Source organism: Numenius arquata, chromosome 3 (assembly GCF_964106895.1).
Source record: "Numenius arquata chromosome 3, bNumArq3.hap1.1, whole genome shotgun sequence".
Lineage (NCBI taxonomy): Eukaryota > Metazoa > Chordata > Aves > Charadriiformes > Scolopacidae > Numenius > Numenius arquata.
The window spans coordinates 3,219,576-3,241,558 of record NC_133578.1 but is presented as its reverse complement, the minus strand read 5'-3'; the positions used below and the strand labels follow the sequence as shown (position 1 = coordinate 3,241,558).

General features: G+C 40.3%; 1 protein-coding gene across 1 annotated transcript in view; it reads left to right on the top strand.

Moving 5' to 3' along the window:
* Positions 1 to 15,760: 15,760 nt before the first annotated feature.
* The window catches only part of ACVR2A (activin A receptor type 2A), a 75,943-nt gene continuing 69,720 nt past the window's right edge, over positions 15,761 to 21,983 (top strand). The window contains exon 1 of the mRNA XM_074145154.1: positions 15,761 to 15,888. Within this exon, the coding sequence (XP_074001255.1) occupies positions 15,834 to 15,888 (55 nt within the window). The 5' untranslated portion in view covers positions 15,761 to 15,833. The remainder of the gene's footprint in view (positions 15,889 to 21,983) is intronic.

The window sequence follows — 21,983 nt, the reverse complement described above, 5'->3', positions numbered from 1 at the left end:
CTAAAGAAACACCTTTTGTCTCTCTGGCTCCTTCTCCCTCCCATACCCTCTTTGAATTGCACATAATGTTTATGGTGCAGAATTGTGCGTTTGCAACTTGAGTTTTCATACAGGATGTTGCAAGGAGAAGTAAATCCTTGGCCTTTCCAATAATTTTTCCTCAGCCTATAACCCTGATGGAAAAGTAATCTGCTCCTCTAGTTTGTGACATTTTCAGCATGAGCTAACTCAACTAGAAGGCGGCTTTTCTGTTGTTGTTGTTTTTTCCCCTTATCAAAGGGGAAAAAGAGGCTCTGCTTCCAGGCTCACAGGTCCAGACTAACAGGTTCTGTCCCCCGTATCAGCAGCAGTGGTACACACTCCTCCCTTTGGAAAACTGCTGACCTTTCAGGTATGATAATTCAGCTATTTCAATGTGAAATACTCTAATCTATATTTTAAGAGAATTTTTTAAAATTTATTTAGAGTAAGGAGTTTCAGTTTAAACCATGATTTAAGTATTTAGCTGGAACGATCAGTGGTTTTACCCTTCTTTTATTTAAAGATCCCAGTTATACTTTTAAGATAAAATAATATAGATGATACAAAGAGAGACTACAGGAAATTACAGAGAAGAGGGCCAAGAAATAAAAAGTTAGAATATTAATCTGTATTATCTCAAAGTCTTCTGAACAGCTTTTTCAGCAGCAGCCTTGCACATAATTTTAGAGAAAACCTTAATTTTTTATTTTTTTTTAATTTTTAAGAAATTACACCTGTAAATTGGTCAATGATTTTTTTGGCCTTTATAATCAAAAGCAATTATTAGGTTGCAAACTCTTATTGAAAGAAAAGCCAAAACTCTTGAATAGTCAGAATGAACTGGAAATTGACGCAGTTCAATAAATCCTTCTTTCAAGATTATTATTATTTTATTATATTCATTATTATTATTTTCAAGATTAAAATCTTTCTGCTACTGTTCATCTTCTACTACATTATAAAGAAAGATCATTTAAGAAAATTTCAAAAAATTGTTTCCTGGTTCAAAGACAAAGTGAAATTAGAAATAAATCGGTGACTGACACACAAACAGCAATAACCTAGGGCACATGTTAAGAGCTTACTAACAGCCATTCCACCATGGAATTTTGTAAGACTATTTTTATAACGCAGTGTCCTAGTTACTTTTGAGAAGAGGACAAAACTTACAGTTGAAGCAGAATCAGCAGTCGACCTCTATAATCAGTCCTTTGTCTTTTCCATATCTTCTAAATTTCACGTGGCGAGCTACATTCCTGAATTTTGCTCTGCAGAGTGTAGGAATTAATTCTTCAATACTAACTGAAGAAATTAATGATTTTGTAGCATCTTTGCAGTTCCAGAGGTGATGTGCTTTACTCGACGCAACTCAGAATAATGTCTTGATCTTTGACAAGATGTTTAGGTTAACTGTTAAAAAAACCACAAAGAAAACCCACAATCAGTGGCATAGTGCAACTTTTCCGTGTCTATGCCCATGCCCACAGAACCACTGCCCATTTCCTGCAAAGAAAGGTCTACACTGGTGAGGTCACCTTAGAAGATCTCCAAAGAGAGAATGAAGCTGGGAAGAGAAACCTTCCAGGGAAGCTCCTCTGAGCTTCCACACCCTTCCTCTGAGCTCCCCCACCTTCCACAACCACAGCAGATGCCGTGCAGCATCACAGCCTCTTTCCATCCTTTGCTTTGAGCATCTGAGGTCCAAAAGCAGCAGCTGCGGTGCAGGCTCGCAATGTATTAGATAAAAGTGCCAAGCAGGCAAGTACAAATTGGGACTTATATGAATAACTCTTGCACATAATGCATTAAATTTGGCAGGCTTATAGTGGAAAGATGGGAAAAAAAATAACATAACTAGTATTTGCATTGTACTAAAAGATTACTTAAATTAAGGAGAATTTATCTCAAAAAGAAGGCATTTAATTTTTATTGAACTAGCTGTAATGGTCTCAGAAATTCTAAAAACTACAGAAGTAAGCATAAGTACTATGTAAGACCTGTAAGACTAACGAAAGGAGTTGATGCAACTAACCATGATCCACAACTTTTATTCTGATGTCCAACAATGTAATAAACAAGACGTGAACGCGTTTTCTAGTATGTAATTTGGGATGAGTGAAACTACAATTCTTTGTAATCCAAACATAAAACACTTATGAAACACAGAAATTATCTTAGCACAGTTTTGGAGAAAAGGAATGAGCTACTTAAACTGTCAGACTGTAATAGTGACAAGCACAATTCATCGAAGTCCAGTATTTTTCTCCAATTGTTTTGTTGCATAAACACTAAATGTAACTACCTAATATAGAGAATACCTGTTGTAAGAGGTTGTCAGAGGGTAGAAAATTATTTTAGTGGGTGTGGAAACATGTTTTGGTTAGACCCAGTTTGAATCACAGAAGATAACAACTTGAAGTTCTTCAGAGAAACATGGTTAAAGGCAGGCAGGTGATAAAGACAGAATTAGTCCGAGGCCATATCCTGGGTTCTATCCAAGCGAGTAAAAAGATGACTACTAAACCTCCTGTAGAATGTCTGGCTGTTTAGCAAGGAGCCACAATTTAAACTGCAATTCCACAAGCCCTTTAAACCAGCCCTTGCATCAAAAAACCAGCTTCTGGTTTTCTTCACACACTTGTTGCAGTCTTAACACCAAGGTGGCAAAGACGTTCAAGCCAGCATAAATATTGGTGAGGCTCGGAATGAAGTGAATTCAGAAACTAGTTTAAAGCTAATGTTTTGGTTTGGTTTGTTCACTGGGGTAGTTTTAACCCAAATCCGTTCCCCAATCAATTAAGTGTGCAGCTGCAAGAACATTTGTGCAGGGCAGGGCAGCATCTCTTGGCTTACACTGGCTTAAAGTGTTTGTGGAAGTACAGCTTGAGTGTAACTGAAGATCTGCTATAGTCTAACACTGCTAATAATCCACAAATGCCATTCCAGAACACAGGAATAGTTAAAGCATATAAATGGCCTTGCCATGTGCCTTGCACAGGGGCCTAACAGAAGAGAGCTTAGAAATTGCTGTAACTGCTTGAAAAACACGGAAGTTTTGAGCTAACTGTATGTTCCAACAGCAAGGACAAAAATCGGATTCCCAGGTCACTTGCATCATGCTATGACTGATGATAACATGAAAAAATGTGTTTACCTGACCTCTCACAATGCAGCTCTGGTGAGAAAGCTGATGACACACTTCGTGCATTCTTCCCATCTCTCTAACCCCAACCTGTCCCGCCATCATTGGATCCTCTTCAAACCTGTCTATACTCTGCAACTTTCCTTCTCTGTAATAAGGCCGCTTTTAAGCCTTTCAGTTTCTGCTTAGAATTTCCAGCAATGCCCCAAAGGTACCAGAGAATCAAACTGAAAGCTCACTGCACCACTATATCCTACAGCGTCTAGTCTGTTTGAACAGTTTATCTTCATTGCTATATTGACATAGTAATCCCACCAAAAGTATTAGCTATTCCAAGTATTAGACGCTATCTATCAGAACATCAAAAATGAACTCATGCTGACTGATTTGCCACCTTTTTTACACAATATTTTCATTTTATTTAGCTATTTCTAAGAAATTTTAATAGAAAAGTTGTAATTACATTCCAGTTAAATAAATTTAAAAAATCTTCACTGAAAAAAACCCAAAACATCTTTACCTGGTACAATTCTTATGCAGAATTTAAGCAAAGCAATAAAGTAGAAGAATAACCACCTGCTAACATACATACACAGACATACAATATATATTATACGTATTCCACTAAGTTTTTCTCAGGTGCAAATCAGGTAGCAGGACTTAAAGATAACAGCATGCTACTATTTAAGAATAATAGTTTTAAAAAAGGCTCTTTCAATATTTTAGAGCTCGTTTGCTAAATATTTGACAATAAGTCTTCTACAGTCTAGAAGTGAAGTGCAAATCTTGTACATGAGAATACTTTTTCGTGAACTATCATATAAAACTGATTTCAGGCTGCTAGAAGATGCAGTGTAATGCTGATGATCCTAAGAAGATCCACAAGTAAAGCAGTTATTTATACAATTCCTAAATATAGCTGGATAATTTCCAGTATGAAATTATGAAAAAGCACAGCAAAAGACCAATTGACAGCATGCTATATACTATACATTGAGTTGAAAAACGCTCCACAGTTGCACAAAGTTAGTGCAGTTCAGTTACATTAACTTCATTAAACCTGCTTGGGAAACTATGATTAACTGAATGCTTCCATATTATTTATTTGGAAAATGAGAGGGAGAGAATGTTCTTACGTTCTAATTTGGTTGCTCCCATCACTGCTACAAGAGGCAACTTGGTTCTATAAAATTCTTCCATGCTGGCTGACACAGATGAAACATCCAACCACATCTCAGCCCTTCCCTCCAATAGCACAGCTGTTTGCATGACTCAGTGAATTGCTTGATAGTTTCATGACAATAAAACTTGTAAACCAATACAGATTGGGATTATTAGTTGTAACAGATCATTAAAAGAAAAAACATGAACCAAACAGGGAAAAAAAAAACCTGCCTCTTTCCTTTCACTTGCCTTAGCCAGTGCCTGAAAACTTCCACGGCAATGTCCAGTGGCAAGAAGTGTTGTCCGAGCTCTCTCAGCACGACCTGAACATTCAAACTTTGAGGACGTTTAATAAAAAAAATTAAAAAAAGTAAAACTCAGTAGTGTTTCCAGGAGGAAAACCCCTGATCTTTCAACCCATGTTGCAGCCAAGCAACTGTTCCAGTGGAATAAGCCTTCAAAACCATGGGAATCTCTCTCCTGAGAGCTGGTTAAGCTTCCTTAATGCTCTTAATCCACCTTGATATTGAAATGCTAGACACACTGGCACCCACCTTCTGACTTCCAAATAGCTGGTCAAGCGTCTCAGAGTTTCTTTTCTCTCAGTGCAGACCCTGACAGTCTTTAGGACATGGGCTAACGGAAGTTTTCCACAACTGTGCCTGTGGCCTTCAAGAAACACCTTACTGGAAGTGAAAACCTCTCATGAACTTTGAGAAAAACCAGACAATAATGGTGGAACAACTAAATAAACCCCTGTGGAAGAAAAAAAAAGACATTATTTAGGAAATGGAACAGAAAGAGGGGCCTCTAAACTACACAGTCAGCTTTACTGCCTATGCCATTAGCTGGTTCATCACTAATCCTGGTAAAAAGAGAAATGATGGTCTTCTGGCTGAGGCAATCCCTGCTTGTGCAGGAGCCCTAGGCCAAAAAGGCCCCACTTAACATTTCACACCTTTAGAAACTTCATTGTCGTGCCAACAAATGCATAACAACTACTAAACCACCGATATACTCATCATCAGAAGTGACTGATAGTTTCAAAATGGTGGTGGTCAAACAGAATCATTCAAATGTTTTGGGGAAAATATTTAAAAAAAAAAAAATCTACTGTCCATGTGTGTGCACTTCAGCTTCCCCACCTCTCCATAAAAACCAAAAATACTTTCCTCTCTGCAGTTTTATGAAGATTACTTGATGTTCCTAAAACAGGGTACACACACTATGAATCACTAAAAAACAACCTTAAAAGTATGCTTTCGTTGCCTAAAGAATCTGAAAGCCAAAAAAATGTGCCTTTACATTAGAAAAGTTGGCTACTATGTACAAAACTTTCCAGTTAAATGGAAAAAAAGGTCAGTGTTTTTTCATTTTAAAATAGCCTGAACTGAAAGAACTTCTCACTATAGGGAGTAAATGGAATTTTCTCATCTCAGATGTTAAAATATTTTTTGTTCAATATCTGCATTGTATTTATTATCAAAGAATTTGTAGATGAATCTATCCCACAACTACTCAGCAGTAGAAGCTGGAGAAGGATTTTGCTACCCTGGGCAATGACTAAGCATCTGTAACCGCAGCCTGGGATCTTCTGATGGTTGCAGAAGCAAGAGATTAGGTTTTAATTTACAGAATTTCCAATGGCCTTGGATTGGCTCGCCCCATCCATCTTGCCAAAGGCACAGTCATCAGAAAGAAGTGTTACAGTTGGATTCTCTTCTTTATGAACAAGTAGTGGACAGGTATACTATAGTCCTAAGACTATAGACTTGCTCTGTCCTTCTTCAGATCCAAAATACGTCAAATTTGGGAATCTTCCGTACTCTTTACAGGGAAATCCGTAATGTGTCAGATTTTCAGGGATTATAGCACTTGGGGAGAGGTGTGCTTTTTTTAACAGTGAACAGGAACAAACGGGTGTCTGCAGGCTGAGCTCCTGCTGGCAGGATTATTTTAATGCTACTTAAATTCTGTGCAGAAATTATGAAATCCCTAAATCACTGATTATGGGCTGAAAACAAAACACATTAACTTAGACCAATTCATAACTATTAGGCAACACTGTGTCAGAGTCACACTTCTGACTTCTTCAGGATTCCTGCTACGTTTCTACACAACTACCTTTAATAAAAAGCAGCGCTGTTTACTTGGTGGATTAGAGAAGTGAGACGCTATCATGGGCCTGAGGAATTTGCAGTTTAAGATGAAGCACTGAGAGGCAACAGCAACCTTTAATGTTGTCAGATCTCATTGCTCGGGCACTGATGTAATAGATTTTTCTGCTACCCATCGTTTAGAAATATTTCACTGTGCTACAAAAAGTACAATCCACAACAAATACAAGAGAAACTCTGGGAGCTCCCCCTCCCTCTGTAATTTTACTCTATGTCAGTATTTATCAGACGTAGCTGTTCCACTTTCACAACAGGAATTCTAACCATTCACTATTTGCTACTTGAGTCAAGTATTCAGATAACAACAGGAGCTTCGGAGGCTATGTTTCTTTCAAGGAAGTGGGTGTCAAATCCTACTCCAACCATTTCCCTTTGCAGGAAGGTTTGATTAGCCTATAACTGCTGCCTCTAGAAGCAGGACAACTTCTGTCACACATTTGTAAGGTTTAATTCTACATTCTTTAGTTATCAGCCACAACAAAACACAACTTTACTAGTAGCTTGTTCATTACCATGAATTTTCACATTTGTTTTCTAAAATTCCAAATGACCAATTTTAAAAACTAATACTGCGGATTTTTTGATAGATTTGCCTCCCATTTGCCATCTCTTTTGGAAACCAGTTGGTTACGTTTTAGAGCCTCAAATTCTTAGCATATTAGCAAAACCATTATCTAATGTTTGAGCTCCAGTATCCTCCAATCTACTTGAATCTTCAAAAAGTCCCCCTCTCATTATTGTCCTTTAACAATACTGTTGGGAACTTACTAAGTTACCTGTTGAACCAAAAACTAGCATTCATTCGTCTTCCCCAGCACTCATCTTGTCTGACACTGAGTTGAATCAAATAATACTCCCAGGAATGTTATACTTACTGAGGTTTTAAATTTCTGAAGTGTGACATCAGGACCCCTCTGACGGGAGAGACTCAGAAACAACTGTAAACACATAGCCTCACCCAATGCCTCTCACTCCTCCTCCTCTTCCGCCAGGCAGCTACTTCCGTTCAGACTGCAAACCTCCAACTCACTTCCCAAAGCATTTCCTCACCTGTCACGACTCATCTCTGTTAGAAAACTTTCAAATTCACCAATACATATTTCAAGGTTCCACTGTTTCCTGAAAACCTGGCCTGTGACCATTCGGCTACTTGCAAGCTTACTGGCTCATCTGATCATTCCCAACTGCAATTATCACAATGGAATTTACTAACCTATTGAGACCTTCTAATTTGTTGTTCCAAGAGAGACTTCCAGAAGCCATAATGTTAAGGTTTCCAGTTCAATCTTTGGAACTTATTTTCTTCTTTTTAATATAAGTTGCTTGACTATTAACAATGTATAAACTGTCCTGCTACAAAAGAACTTATATTTTAAGATTCAGGACTGAAATGAAAACTCAAAGGACAAGCTCCGTTGTCAGTTCTTTTAAAAAACACGTGTGTAAGCAGTTTGCTGCTCAGCCTTGAATGCAAACTGCCCATCACAGCTCTGGTAACTAGCCCACCCTCTTCAAGTTCTCCACCACCACCCCTGGGGGCACTTGTCTATGTGTTTCATTTTGATTCAATGAGCAAAACCAATCTCATTTTCTCCGGAACCAGGCATTCCATCAGGCTCCCAAATATTGTTTCTGATACCAAGAAGTAGATGAAGACTTTGGGTACCCTTTTGATAAAATGCCTTTGCCTTATAAAAAACATATATTCATTATATTTACTTGCAGCATTGCCTGTGACTGTATTTGACTTTTTTGTGCTCCTCTAATGCTGTTTAACAAAAATAACATAAATATACAATTTGTGATTAAACCCTGAATTTGAACCACACATCACAGCTTGGAAAACTCTCCTGATCCCACTCTTCAGTCATTACAGAAAACTTCTAATATATTTTGAATGACTTCATAAGTAGTTACATCCATTCAAGTCTTTTCCATGTTTCAAAAGAACCAAAGGTCATATTAACAAAATAATTCTAAAGAGCACACAATTTAATACTCTAAATATCTGACAATCTCTCCGCATTTGGCCACTTTACCCTCCTATTTCTTATGACTATTAAATTACAAACTGTCAGTCTAAAATATGTAATTCTTTATCAACCGATACACACATCTATAAAGACTTCCCAAGTAAGTGTGAAATATATATTTCTTTAAGATCTACTCTCATTGTCGGGACACGGTAGCAGAAGAAAACACTTGTCACACATTTTAAGTATTCATCAAAAACAATGGTGAAAACATTGTAATGTTTTTGCTTTCTGTGACAAACATAGTTTGTTTATAAAGGGGGAAATAAATTACCATACTATATTCTGAGAAGGAAAATCTCTACAGAGACCTGAAGAAGCTTGTTTTCATAATACAGATTAGAGTTTTAAGAACTCATCTTGGACTCCTCATAGTACTTTAAAAAAAAAGGATTGTATAGTATAAATGAAAACTATAGCAGAATATTTGGAAAATCTAGTTTTACTATGAAATATCTATGAAATTGTACATGATAAATGCCACAGTAATAAAAAAATCTGTGACACAACAAACTGCCTCTAAGAGACAATGTAGTGTCTGAAAGCAACAGGAAGCTCTAGTCGGATGATCTTTTGTGACATTCACAAATAAACATTCACTGTCTTGTCTTTTCTGACAAGACAGTGCAAATCCTAGAAAGAAACATCCCTCTGTCTTCCAAGAAAATAGGTTAGATATTTTTGAATCCCTGCATAAGTATTTTAAGGAAACAAAAGTCTGGACAGCAGATCAAAACAGAAAAATAATCATTGGTGTAGAAGTAGCCTTCCATGAAAATGACTCGATGGAGATTGTACTTGTGTTAATTCCTGTAAAATTGTGTATCTATGTGTTTGTTTTCAAACTTGAAGCAGGGAAATATTCTTCCCAGTGTGGGTCTACAGGCTCCATCTGATTGCATTAAAAAGGAATTTGTCACACAAACTCGCTATAGAAATAGCTTTACATAACACAATACAGGCCAAATCCTATTAATTCGTAGTTATTAGTACTGCTCACATGAATAAAATGAGCACACTTTAGCCAAACACCAAAATACCTGAATCCAAAACAGGACTATGATTTCAGCATGTATTTTATTTTGTGGATATCCGCTGGATTCAACAACTGCATGTAAAATTTCTAAGTTTGATTACAGGCAAAAAAGGAGAACATTTTGATGGACATATATACTGGCCCAATGCAAATGCATACCAGAGGCAAGCTTTTGATATCATTTCAGTTCATCAGCATTTAAAAGGTTGATTAATTCTACATTTTCTCATGCTTTATAGCTGTGTTTTCCACATAACTGTGAAGTATCTCAATAGTTCTGGAACAGAGAAAAAAAAGCAAATTAATGAATAATTTTTAGTAAATTTATTGATCTATCCAGTGCACTAAAACTGAAAATCTGTATTAAAACCCTTTAAAAATATTTCAAATTTCACATAAGTTATGCATAGTCTTATGAAATGAAAGATAACTTTAATGCGCTTATTTTCTCTCTCTCTCTTTTTTTTTTTTTTTTTTTTTAAATTAAGCTGTCCTCCAGTATTTGCACTTTTTCCCACAGCATGGAAAGCTAAGCCGGCTGGTAAAGAGGAGAATCAAGAGAGAGATTAATTTCTTGCTGGCTTGGTCATTTTTGGTTTGGATGTGTAAGGTCAGTGTCTGAAATGTGGCTCCCTCTTCTTTCAGAGTTTCACGCGAGAATTACTTAGAATGTGAGGGCAGATTAATGAGATAATGACAAGGATTACATCTCTTGATGTCGTTCCTGCTATCATAAACCCCATTTCCCACTCTACACTTTAAAAATGCTTGTGTAGACACTATGAATGAGCCTTGCACGATAGTTTCTTACCTGTATTGCTGCGTAAACAGTATTGATTCAGTGGTAAGTGTGGAAACAGCAAAGGCACAGCTGAAATCCTCTATTCCTAGCAGGGCTCTGAAGAGAAAAATGAGACATTACTGGTTTTTAATTCTTCTCATTATTCCCTAGAAGGAAAGTTATATTTGTGCTGCCTCTAGGCAAAATACCATCCCACATGAACAAAAGAACGAAACTAAGATCACATCCATTTCATCTTGCTGCTGGTACTCCTGCACAGAAGCTCTCCGCAGATGCTTAAGTCCCTGATACTGTATCTTCAGTGCTCGTATGTCACAGTAAATGATTCATTAAAAATGCATAGACAGATTGATCTTAGAAGAAGGGAAAAAAAGATCTGGAGTTTAAGCGAAAGAAAAATAGAAATGAAAAGCCAAAAGGTAGAAAAGGGAAACACCCCCCAAATTCACATGACAAAGGCACGCAAGAAGACATTTAAAAATAAAGAGGAGACAGCAACTGTGTTGACATTTAATATGTCTACTTGGGATAAAACTCATCCTTTTACCAGCAACAAAAGCAACAGCCTAGAGAAAGCCCAAAGCCCTTAAAGCATTTTGCATCAAGTACCTCACAAAACTGATAGGCAATTTCTGCTAAGGTCTGTACATTATTTGCACCAAACTATCTAATTTATTTTTTTTTAAATGTAATTAAATGGGAGCAAATCCCTAATGCAGCTATAGCTGTATTGATACTGTGCTTATGACGACATAACTGAACCAATATTAAGGTGCTGCATTCATACAACAAAACTGGTTTTTATTGTTTGCATACCAAAGATGAGCATATTTGCACCTCTCCTTATTAATTTCTCTTCAAATCCAACATTAGGTAGGTGTGCAAAGGATGCAAGGGTTACATGCAGCACCAGTGGGGTTGAAAACAGGCTCCTGTAATAACGCTGATGTTTCTGGAATGGTATGAAAGTCCTGATCCTCGTTACCAATAGTCATCCTAATTTATATACCATTTGCCCTGGTCCCATTAAGGCCTGAAACTGGGAAGGAAAAGAGAGAAAAATATGCTTCATTCGTGATTCCTGTGGTCCTGATAAACCCACAATTGCCAAGACTAACCCTATACTGTTACTGGTTTTGAAATATTTCCTGGATGGCCATAAGGCTTTACTCTGCTCAAGGGATCTCACAAGCAAAAAACCACCTGTGCTTAAAAATAATAAGCTACTTGAGTGAGAGACACCTTCTTACTATGACATTCATGAAAATGGTGTTGTATAGATGACATATTTATTCTACTTTTACTAAAAATAATTGGTAAAATACAAATATGGACCATAATTTACATTCTGTAATTAAAAAAAAAAAGGCAAGTACCTAGAATGGGAAGTGTGTATATATATATATTCACATACACATGTACAATAGCAATATTTTTAGCTATAATTTCCTACTCATGTGGCAACATGATGAGCATTTTGAAGAAGCTGAGCCAAGTGAAAATACAACCTGCAGAACAGGTCACGTTTAAATATTCTGCTATTGAAGAATATTAAAAACTACAGATTAAGTAGGAGTGTTGTAATACTTACATTAATTAATGCTTGTAAATCATTCTGAAATACTTGGATAAAAGATGGTATAAAAAGTGTTGCCACACGTCTTGATACTTCTTGATGTGCACAATCCCATAGATCTCATTTTGCTTTTCAGATGTTTCAAATAATCAAAAATATCATCAGCGAATGATTTTTGTGTTGGTAAGTGTTTGAACATGGCAGAGAAACCCCACGGACACCCGAATCCTGATTAAGAACTCTAACAGACACCTCAATATAAATAGACTGAAATATCTACGTTTCTTCACGTCTGAATCCAAGTGCTAGTGGTGGCTCACCAGGTCTAGTAACTGAACACCTCTGTTGATCAGTGAATTAGCACAGCTCGGAGGGCTTGGCAACGTCACTCAGCCTTGACTTGGCTGTATTTTCATGTATGTGAAATATCGTATACATAATATTCCTTCCAAACCTAGTACCACCTAGTATTCACACCACCAAAAAACTGAGCCCATGCCATCAGGCAGCCTGAAAAGGAAGGCATGTGGAACCACTCAATACACATCTACGGTTAGTGAACAACATAACCAGTTTTCAGAGAACTTGGTACTTCTTGCCTATGCAAACACAGCCCTTTATAAAAATACAGAAATTAAAGGCCAGCATTAAGGCCCTTTTGCTTTCCCACATTGATCTCTGGACCTGAAACATGTCTTTCTTTTCATTCAGAAACAGGCAACCTATTTTATGGCATCCATTTAAAGAAAAAAAAAAAAAAGCACATAGGGAGTCTCATCAAACACATAAAGGAGCAGAACTGCTGTCCTTAAGGGGGATAACATAGTGCAAAAGTGTTTTATCTAGAAGGACACAAAGTATCACCAATATACACATCTTCCCCAAAAGGTGAGAACACTAGAAACCATTCATCCTTCCTCCTATGTTCCAAACCAAGCACATGTGCTGCTTTATACCCACGTTCTGGAGCACAGACGGTTTGTTCTGCTCTCGCGCAGCACATAAAACAATGCAATGTTGTCCCCATCTCAGGAACTTGTAAAGGCTATCTCACTACAAATAAACACTGCAAGCCTCTGGCCTGCAGCAGCCAAAGGACAAACAATGATAGGAAACAGAAGTTTGTTGTGATTTGGAGGGAAGCTAAGCGAGCTGCCAGAGGCAGGAAGCACAGCCACCATGTGAGCAGAGCACCCTGTTCTTCGGGGCGACCGCCACAAACCTAATTAACTGCACGTGATATGCCGTGTAGGTACAACCACCTATTAACATAGTACCTTGGTGTGGCAGCGCCTGAAAGCAAAGGCTGTAAAACACTCTCTGGATGTTATGGCAGCAGCAGCCATTGCCCTGAGGAACGTGCCCACCATAGGGACCACCGCAGGCCCCATCTCCAGCAGGGAGAGGTACCAACTCTGCCGAATCCTGTCAGGCAGCAGCAGCAGCGCCGTTCTAGGCCGGGGGGCAGAGGCACAGCCCTCACCGTGCTTTTTCGGGCGTTTTTTTTTCCCCTCTCACAACCCTTTATCACCTGAGAAGAGCCACGGTCTGTCTCCCCACCACCAAGCACAAGCCCCGCGATAGTGAATTAATAATGCCGGGAGGGGAAGGGGGGGCGATGAGGGGGGCCGGGCGGCGCCAACTCTCCTCCCCCGGCGCCAGCAAGGCCGGGCACAGCCAGCAGGTGCCGGCGGGCGGCGCGGCCGAGGCCCGTCCCTCACACCTGCCGGCCGGGCAGGGCGGCCTCCACAGGGCGGGTACCCCGCCACTGCCTTACCGAGGCGAGGAGGCAGCAGAACCCGGTCCCCACCGACCTTCGCCCAGCGGGGCGGAGCGGGGCGAGGTTGGGGGGGGGGGGGGGGGGAGAAAGACGCGGAGACGCGCCTGTGCGCGGCCCCCCTCATGAGGCGGCGCGCGCGGGCAGGTAGGGGCGGAGCCTCCTGAGGGAGGGTGGGGAGGGGCGGGGACAAGGGGCGAGGGGCGGGGCCTAGAGGCGCGGCGCTGGCCCGTGAGTGGGCAGGGCGGCTGTCAATCCGGGCGCGGCGCGCGGCCGCCGGGCGGGTGGGGGAAGGAGGGGAGGGTGGGGGAGGGGGGAAGGCGGAGAGGAAACAAAAACAATCGCCCGGGCGCCGCCATCTTGGGTCCGTTCTCCACGCCACACAAGTGAATGGGTAGATATGAGATTACCACAGGGGAGCAGCAGCAGCAGCAGGGTACGGAGGGCTGTTCCGAGCTGCCGGCTGGACTCGGGAGACGCTAGAGACGGCTCCGGCCGCCGCCGCCGCCCTGAGAAAAACCCCCGGCTCGGCCTTTTCTCTTCGCCAACCCCTAAACTGCACTCCTGGAGGGACAAAGTTGGTCTCAGCCGCCCTGCCTCCGCCGCCCAGGAGACGAGAGAGTTGTCTTCGGCAGCGGCTTCCTCGGAGCCGGGAGTGAGCCGGGGTCAGAGTTAGGGGAGAAGGGGACGAGGGGATTGCTCCCCTCGCCGCTCTCCGGCCGGGGCCGGCCCGGTGCGCTGTGTGGGAGGTACGGGGAGGCGGCAGCAGGAGCCCGGCAGGCTTTGCCTTTCCACCCCTGCTGCTGCTTATTCCTTTCTCCTAAAAGGAAGAAAAAAAAAAAAAAAGAAAAGAACCGGATCGGGGAAGGGTGCGGAGGGCCGTCGGGGGTCTCCGTTGGAGCGGCAGGCGGTGCGGCGGGGAGGAGATGTGCCGGTGAGGAGTTGGAGCGGAGCAGGAGGGGCGCCAGCCGGCGTGAGGGGAGGGAGAAGGCGACCTGCCGCCGGCCCAGCCGCCGCCGCATCCTCCCCGCGGCCCCCTCGCTTCCCCGGCAGCCGAATCTTCCGAGAAGCACCGGCAGCCGAGGAAGGAAGAAGGATTTGCCACAAAGAATATATCACCCTCCTCCCCAGCGGCTGGATACTGCATTTATTTTTTATTTTTTTCCAGCCACTCTTCTCTGTTTAAATACCAAATATAGCCTCTTGGGGGGGGGGGGGGGGGGGATAGGGAGGGGGGAAGGGATGGAGATCTCTTAGAAGAATTTGAAATCTTGCTGGGATTCGGGAGTGCTGGTGTTGGACGGACGGGGGAGTGGAGGGGAGATGTGCGGCTCTCCCTGACTTGCCGGCAGGACTAAGAGATTCGCCACTTTTCGGGAAGCCCGAAGGTCGGTTTGCTACCCAAACTGTTGTTTCTTCCCGCTTTTCCTCCTCGGGGTTACGCTAAACCCCTCAGCATTATTAAAGAAAACCGAAGCGTTGCCCACGTGTAGCTGGTGGCTTGCTTTTTTTTTTTTTAAGGTAGTTTTCCATCAAGAAACTGACAAAACTCCCTCCCTTCACCCGGAGGCTTTTGAGGGTTGAAACTGAAATGGAGCTACTTTTCTCCCAAACACTACATGTTGTCTAAGGGGAACCAGGACGAAAACGTCGTGTTGACCGATTCCCATACGATTCCCTGACACTCGGCACCCACGAGGGATGCTTCGAGGAGCTTGATGTGGAAAAGCAGAGTTGGAGCCTCCTCAGAGACTTCGTCGTGTCCAGCGGCGTAATTGTTGACTTTTTTTTTTTTTTAAGTGGATTCGTAGCATACTTTTATGAATTAAATTTTGCCACCGTTTGTACAGAAGCCAAATGACACGTGTGTTTTGAAACACGGTTCCAAATATATCCATCCCTCAACCTGGATTCTCGCTAGGAAGAGCAGGAGGGAGATCGTCAGTGTCTAAAGAAATCTGATTTTACTGTTTTATGAACGTTATCTGCTGCAGAAATGTTGCTATAGATTGCTTTATAACGGTTCAGCAAGAAGGGAGATTTTCCAGCTTGCAGGACCTAGGAAACTGGATAAAGTCACTTAAATGTTTTAACAGCATTGGAAAATGGGAGCTGCTACTAAGTTGGCGTTTGCTGTTTTTCTTATCTCTTGTTCTTCAGGTAAGTGAACGTTCTTGATTTTGTTGCTTCAAACATAAGGCTTTGGGGTCAGCGCTTGAAAGCTTTGGTAACTTTGTCCATGAGTAGGAATGAGGAGAAGTCTTTCATATTTTTAAATGACAAGTGTTTGGGGATGGCAGTGACTGTGGAGGCAGAAGCTGTTTTCATTGTTATTCTTAAAAATATATATAACGAGCACTTCAAATGCATGCGGCGCTTGGATTTCAGATCAGTTGTGTGGAACAAATGTGGAGACATAACCACCTAGTGTCACATACAGTAATCTGGCAGTGCGGTTATTTGTGTTTCATGGTGGGTTTGTTTTTTGTTTTTTTTTTTTTTTCAATAAGAATAACCCCGCTGAAATACTCTTAACTTCAATTAAATCTCTTATTCCGGACCATTCGCTGGTGAATGGCAACCTTCATTAATGCTTCATTAGTTGAGAATAGGCACTGCTCTGAAGGCATTAGCTCGTCCTTTAATGATAGCCAGGGGTGTGTGCATGTATAGATGCACGCACAGAATTAGGCTGAAAAGGCAGAGTTTCAGTTTCTAAATAATAATTTGTAACCCTTTCTATTTTGCTGCTCGACACGTCACTGCCTCGCAGTGCAGAAAAACATACTACTTTTCTCTTGAAAACAGCCGAAGTTGGGCTTGAAACGCCAGCTCAGGGTCCTGAGAAGCCAGCGGGGTGTGAGGACTTCCCCAGGGCTTCTTTAGGAGGAAAATGGTTATGGTAGCAACCAGTGGTTAAGGGAACTGTTGGTACCCTTCTGCTTTAAGCTCCATCACAGCTTCACAAAATACCTATTATGAGCTGTGTAACTGATCTAATATGTGTTTACATGGCAAACCTGGCACTTTCTGCTTACGTTTTGAATGTGTATATAGTTCTCTGTGTAGGTTTAGATACGCTTTTTTGCACTGTGGGCAGAGGAAAGTGAGCAGACAAAGTGCTCAGCGTTTCAGTGTAACTGGCGTAAGGCAGTAATGAGAGCCGTATAACAATGCCTTTTTAAAATTTCAGTGTTATAATGTACAGGTTTTGCTGAACAGGACATTTTCTTGTGGTTAGTAAATGGATAGTCTAGTCTTATGTCTGTAGCGGTATTGATCAATTCCGTGTGTGCTAAATGCGCTGTGAAAAGGAGAGTGCTGCCAGAAATAAACCAAAAAAAAAAAAAAATCCTTTCTGTTTTAACCAGATAAAATAACAGAGTAGGTTAAGGCCAGACGGAGGTTTGGGTGTTGTTGTGTTTTTTTTTTTTTATTAATTTATTTCTCTCTTGAAACAAAACATGATTTCTTCTGATAGTTATGTCTTGCAGTAGAAAACATCTCTCATCTTTTCCTAATAACTTAATAAGTTATTGGAGCAGCATGCCTCTTAATTCAGGGATATTTTCTATAGGGAAACTTTTTGTCTCCCCCTCCCTGACAGTTTCTGGAAGACTTGGTGCTATCTGCTCTTTATGTCTGTCTCTCCCTTCCACGTCCATCTATTAAGATCTTTTTTGCCTAGAGCGCAGAATAGTGATCTTGTTGACATTACCTGTCCTACCTATTACAAAGAACGGTGAAGCAACAAAAGCCGTCTTTTCTTTAGCATTTCTTGCTCAGGTTGGTATTGGTGAGGCAAAATGAATGTTTCTTTTGCCTGGGAAGATAGAATTAATCTTTGCTAAATGAGCAGGAAACTGGCTGCAATTCGGACTGCTTCTCATGTTAATGACATTGTTTTGGTGTTTTTTCCAGTATTACACATTAACTGTTCCGGTGTTTAACAATTATTAAACTATTTTCTACTCATCTAAAATTGTGGGGTATCTGCAATCCTGGTGTAGGTCTAAAGATAAATGAATTCAACAGGAAGCTTTTAGTTTTTTACGATCAAAATTATAGGATTATGTAAGCTTTTAGCACGAAGTACAGGTATTTTGATAACTGGTGTTTCTTCTCTTCACTGTGACTCATTTGGGTTTATAATCATACCTGATCAATTGATTCTAATGTTGCCGTCAGAAGTAATAGCTTCCTTTCCAGTCTTTAGTCTGGAAAAAAAAAATACCTGCCTGGGCTCTATATTTAAGAATATTGGCAAAGGCTGAAGAAATCATGGAGTTCAGGTGTGAAGAGGTCTGGTTTGTCTATCTCCATTATGTGGTCTCCAGCTACTCTGTGTGTCGGGGAGTTGGGGGTATTGGTTTTCTGTATTAATTTATTTTTATAGGCAACTATTTTCTGCAGTTGTTTACACAGCCAATTAATTCTAGTGTTCTTTAAATAGGTGAAAGTGTAGGTCTTTTTCTGTGTGGTGGGCGTGGAAGTGGTCTTAAGGCTGAAGGCATTTTATTTTACTGTCTATAAACTGCTGTTTGAAATCCTGTAAATGTACTTCAAATGGCTAGGAAATTCCAGTGAATCTAATAATCTTCTAAGGGAGTGAAATTTTTTCCCATTTCTGACTAAGATATTTGAAAGAGAGCATCTGTGTTATGTTGTTAGGCTTTAAAAATATTTGTAAATCCTTGGCCAAAAGTGGGTGTAGATTTGCACCCATTTGTACTAATTCAGGAGAATGAGATGATTGCCTATTAACTAAACAGGAAAACAAAGTGCCCGGGTCAAGGTTCTCCCTGTGCTGCCTAGTATACTTTTTATATAAACCTGTGTGTATTTTTGATTTAATAAAGAACAGGAGATCTTGAAGTAATAACAAAATACTTAAGAAAAATTGAATGTGCTTCCTGCGCCTCTCCTGTAGGTGAGGCAAGGTTGTAGGTGAGCTTAAAAAAGAAAAATAGTAAATAAAATAGCTTGTTCATCAAAGAACATTTCTCTTTAGATATTATCTATGTTCTCCCCTCCCACAAGGAAGTGCTTTTCTGTGTCCTTTAGTTTTCATGATTGCTGAGTTATACTTTATGAACTTTCAGGAACAGAGAACGTGTACTTTCATAATTTTCCGTAATGTTTCAGAATATGTGCCCTGTTGCAGCTGAAAATGTGGGCCACGTTGAAGTGGTGGATTGGCTTTAACCCAAATCTTCTGTTGTGAGGGCAATAGTTTTTAACATCTCCTGGTTCCTTTTCCTACTTTCACGCTCCGTATCTCCTAAACCATCGTTTCTTCTCATCTGTGCTGCCTGCTCTGGCTTTGGTACTTGGGCAGTCTGTCATCAAGGTAGTTCTGCAGCTTTAAGTCTCTTACAGGAGACAGGACTCATACTTGTTAAAACTCACTTAAGCTCGATTCATGCTGAAAATCACCAGAACGAAAGGAAGCACATAGAAGAGTGTTGGTCCTCTCTTTCCTCCCCCCCCCCCCCCCCCCCCTAATGCCAGATCATTCTTAAGCCACTGGGAAGGTCTTGAGTAATTTTGCTAAAGGAAATGGCATGTCAAATATACCTTTGTAGTTGAGGTAGCATTTTCACTGCATGGGGAGCATTTTATTCTTTGATTTTTATTTTGTTCTTCTCTTGTCTCACACCGATTAGTATCAGGGGAAGTTGTTTTTTAAATATTTTCCCCCTCCAGAAAAAAATCTAGATAGCAGTATGGTGGGCTCTACAGTTCTATGGCTTCAGAAGCTGAATGGTTAGATGCTCTGAAGGAATTGAGGGGTGGGAGGTGAGACTTTTTTTTTTCTTTAATTTTACTAGTGTAATGGTTTTTTGACTGTACTTCCATTATTAATTTGGTAGCACTTGAAAGTCCTGCCAAAGGTTGATGAGTATTGTTTGTGAAACTGTCTCTGCTGGTATGTTCCCTGCAAGCTCTCCATGGTTGTCGTTGAACTCTAATGGCTTTATTGCACAGGTAGAGCAATAAACCACTTCAGACTTATTACTGCTTTTAAAGTAAAATCCTTCTCAAGATTCCTTTTTTATAAGAGTGTAGGCTTTTTTTTTTTGGGGGGGGTTCAGTGTGTTACCATGAGCAATACCCCTGCACTCCTGATGTTGCTGTTGAGAGCAGGACTTGTAAACCTACTTAATACTGTTTTCAAGCGTAGATGTGTTTTTATAGATGTAAATGTTACACAGTTTACATTGTAAAGTTCCATGGCTCCAGGTTGTTAACTGATAACAGATCCAAATTCTGTTGCTATTTTTATATAATCTGTTAATACTTAACAAAAGTTACAAACCCTACATCTTTGGGGTTACAAAAAATAGCTGGAGTTGTGCTAATGCAGTATTAGAACATGTAAGCTTGGTTCTAGTACGATTCTGCTTGACGAATGTTTCCAGAGAGATGCTGCTGTCATGGCTTTATTTGCATGACTACCCTTCAGACACGAGTCTTTTCTCATAGGAAAAACTTAAATAAATTTGTCTTCAAATGCTGGATGCTGTGTAAGTTGGCGGGGGGAGGTGTTCTTTGTGAAAGCTGTTTTCTGCTATATGGGGGTGCAAGAAGGTAATTATTGTAATCGTGAATAATAGTTTTCAGCTGGTTTTAATGGAGAGTATTTGAATGCCATTTCTTTTTTTTTCTTTTCTTTTTTCCCCCCACCTTTCTGGAATTTGGGGGCGAAAGTTTTCAGGTGATGGGTTGGAATGATTTGCAAATGAGGGTAGACAAATATTTTTTTTTGCCTCTATTCAACTATAGAAGTTCATTTTTGTCATATCATTGCTTTTACATAGGGGAAAAAAACCCCAGTAACTCTGGTGTTTTTCATTCTTACTGATTCTACCTTCTCTTCCAGCTGATTTCTCTTTGAAATTGGAATACAGTTCAGTTTCAAATCATCATTATGACGTTTATCTGTATCGTGTCTGGATCTCTTAAGAGATGACAACAACATTTTCTTTGTTGACAGACAGATGTGGTGGACAGAATAAGCAAAAGCAGTCTTTTGGAGACCTATATGATTCCGAGCAAAGATATAGCAAGTCCTGGGTACTTATCCTTGGGAAATCATCTGGAGAAGGATCATTATCACATGGCCTGTAAAAAGATAGAGGTTGACAAGGAATCTGATTGTGGAAGAGATTTCTCGGTGAAGGGGAGATGCATTTCCACCACTTAATTAACAGAAAGCAGATTAATGCAAATGTCCTGCTTTAGCTGGTTGGTAGAATACATGGTCTGTTAGCTATCTGATGTTCCTGAAAATGAGAACTCTTTAAAAAGATCAAGAAAATTACAGATTTTACAGCCAAGTTCTTGTGTGATGAAATCTTAATGTGTTTTTGTTGCCTTGGTGCTTAAAATTCAGCACATCTTATTTCCTGTTATTTCCATATGGAAATTGAAGTGTTACTGGATGCCAGTGACTTTATGTGGCATCTCTCATCTTCTCTCCCCTACACTGTCTGTGTGTGGTGGTGGAGGGTTTTTTTTCTTAGCAACAGTTTGTGACTACGGTGCCAAACAGCAGAGCATATTTAGGCTTAATCCCACAGAAAAGGAATATTTACTGCCATGTTGTTTACATGGCATATCTTAATGGCTAAGAATCCCAAACGTACGTTAGATGCTTCAAATACTTCAATTGTTAGTGGGAAGAAAGCAGGGAAGGGTTTCTCCACTGCAGTAATTATTGCTAAGGCACCCTTCCTTAATAGTTTCACAGTGAAGTAAGCCTTGAAGAGAAAGGTCAACACTCATGGATTTCTTCTGAATTTCTAGTTAAAGCTGTAACTGGAAGCAAGTAGTCTGACTAGGGGAAAAAAAAAAAATTAACAATTCGTTTACTAACTGGAGGCATAAATCTTTGGTTATGTGGTTAGAGGTATTTGAAAAACACTTGAAATGAAGGGACAGAGTTTGTGGAGCTCGCTCTGCATCCTGATTGAAATGGATTATCTTGCACCAATTTTGCTAGAAATACAGTAGAATACAAGAATACCAGTACTTTTTACAAGGAAAGTTTTTAGAATTCAGCAATACTTAATTTACCCTCAAAAATCAATGAAACACTGCATTGGCAATATACACAAGTGTTCCTATTCTTCCGCTGCTACATTGTAAGTCACCAAGATTTCGGTTAAGTAGCCATCAGCTGGGACCTTTGGCTGACATCAATACAATTGCAAGTATGTCACTTGCTCATTTTCTCTGTAACGAAGTTACTG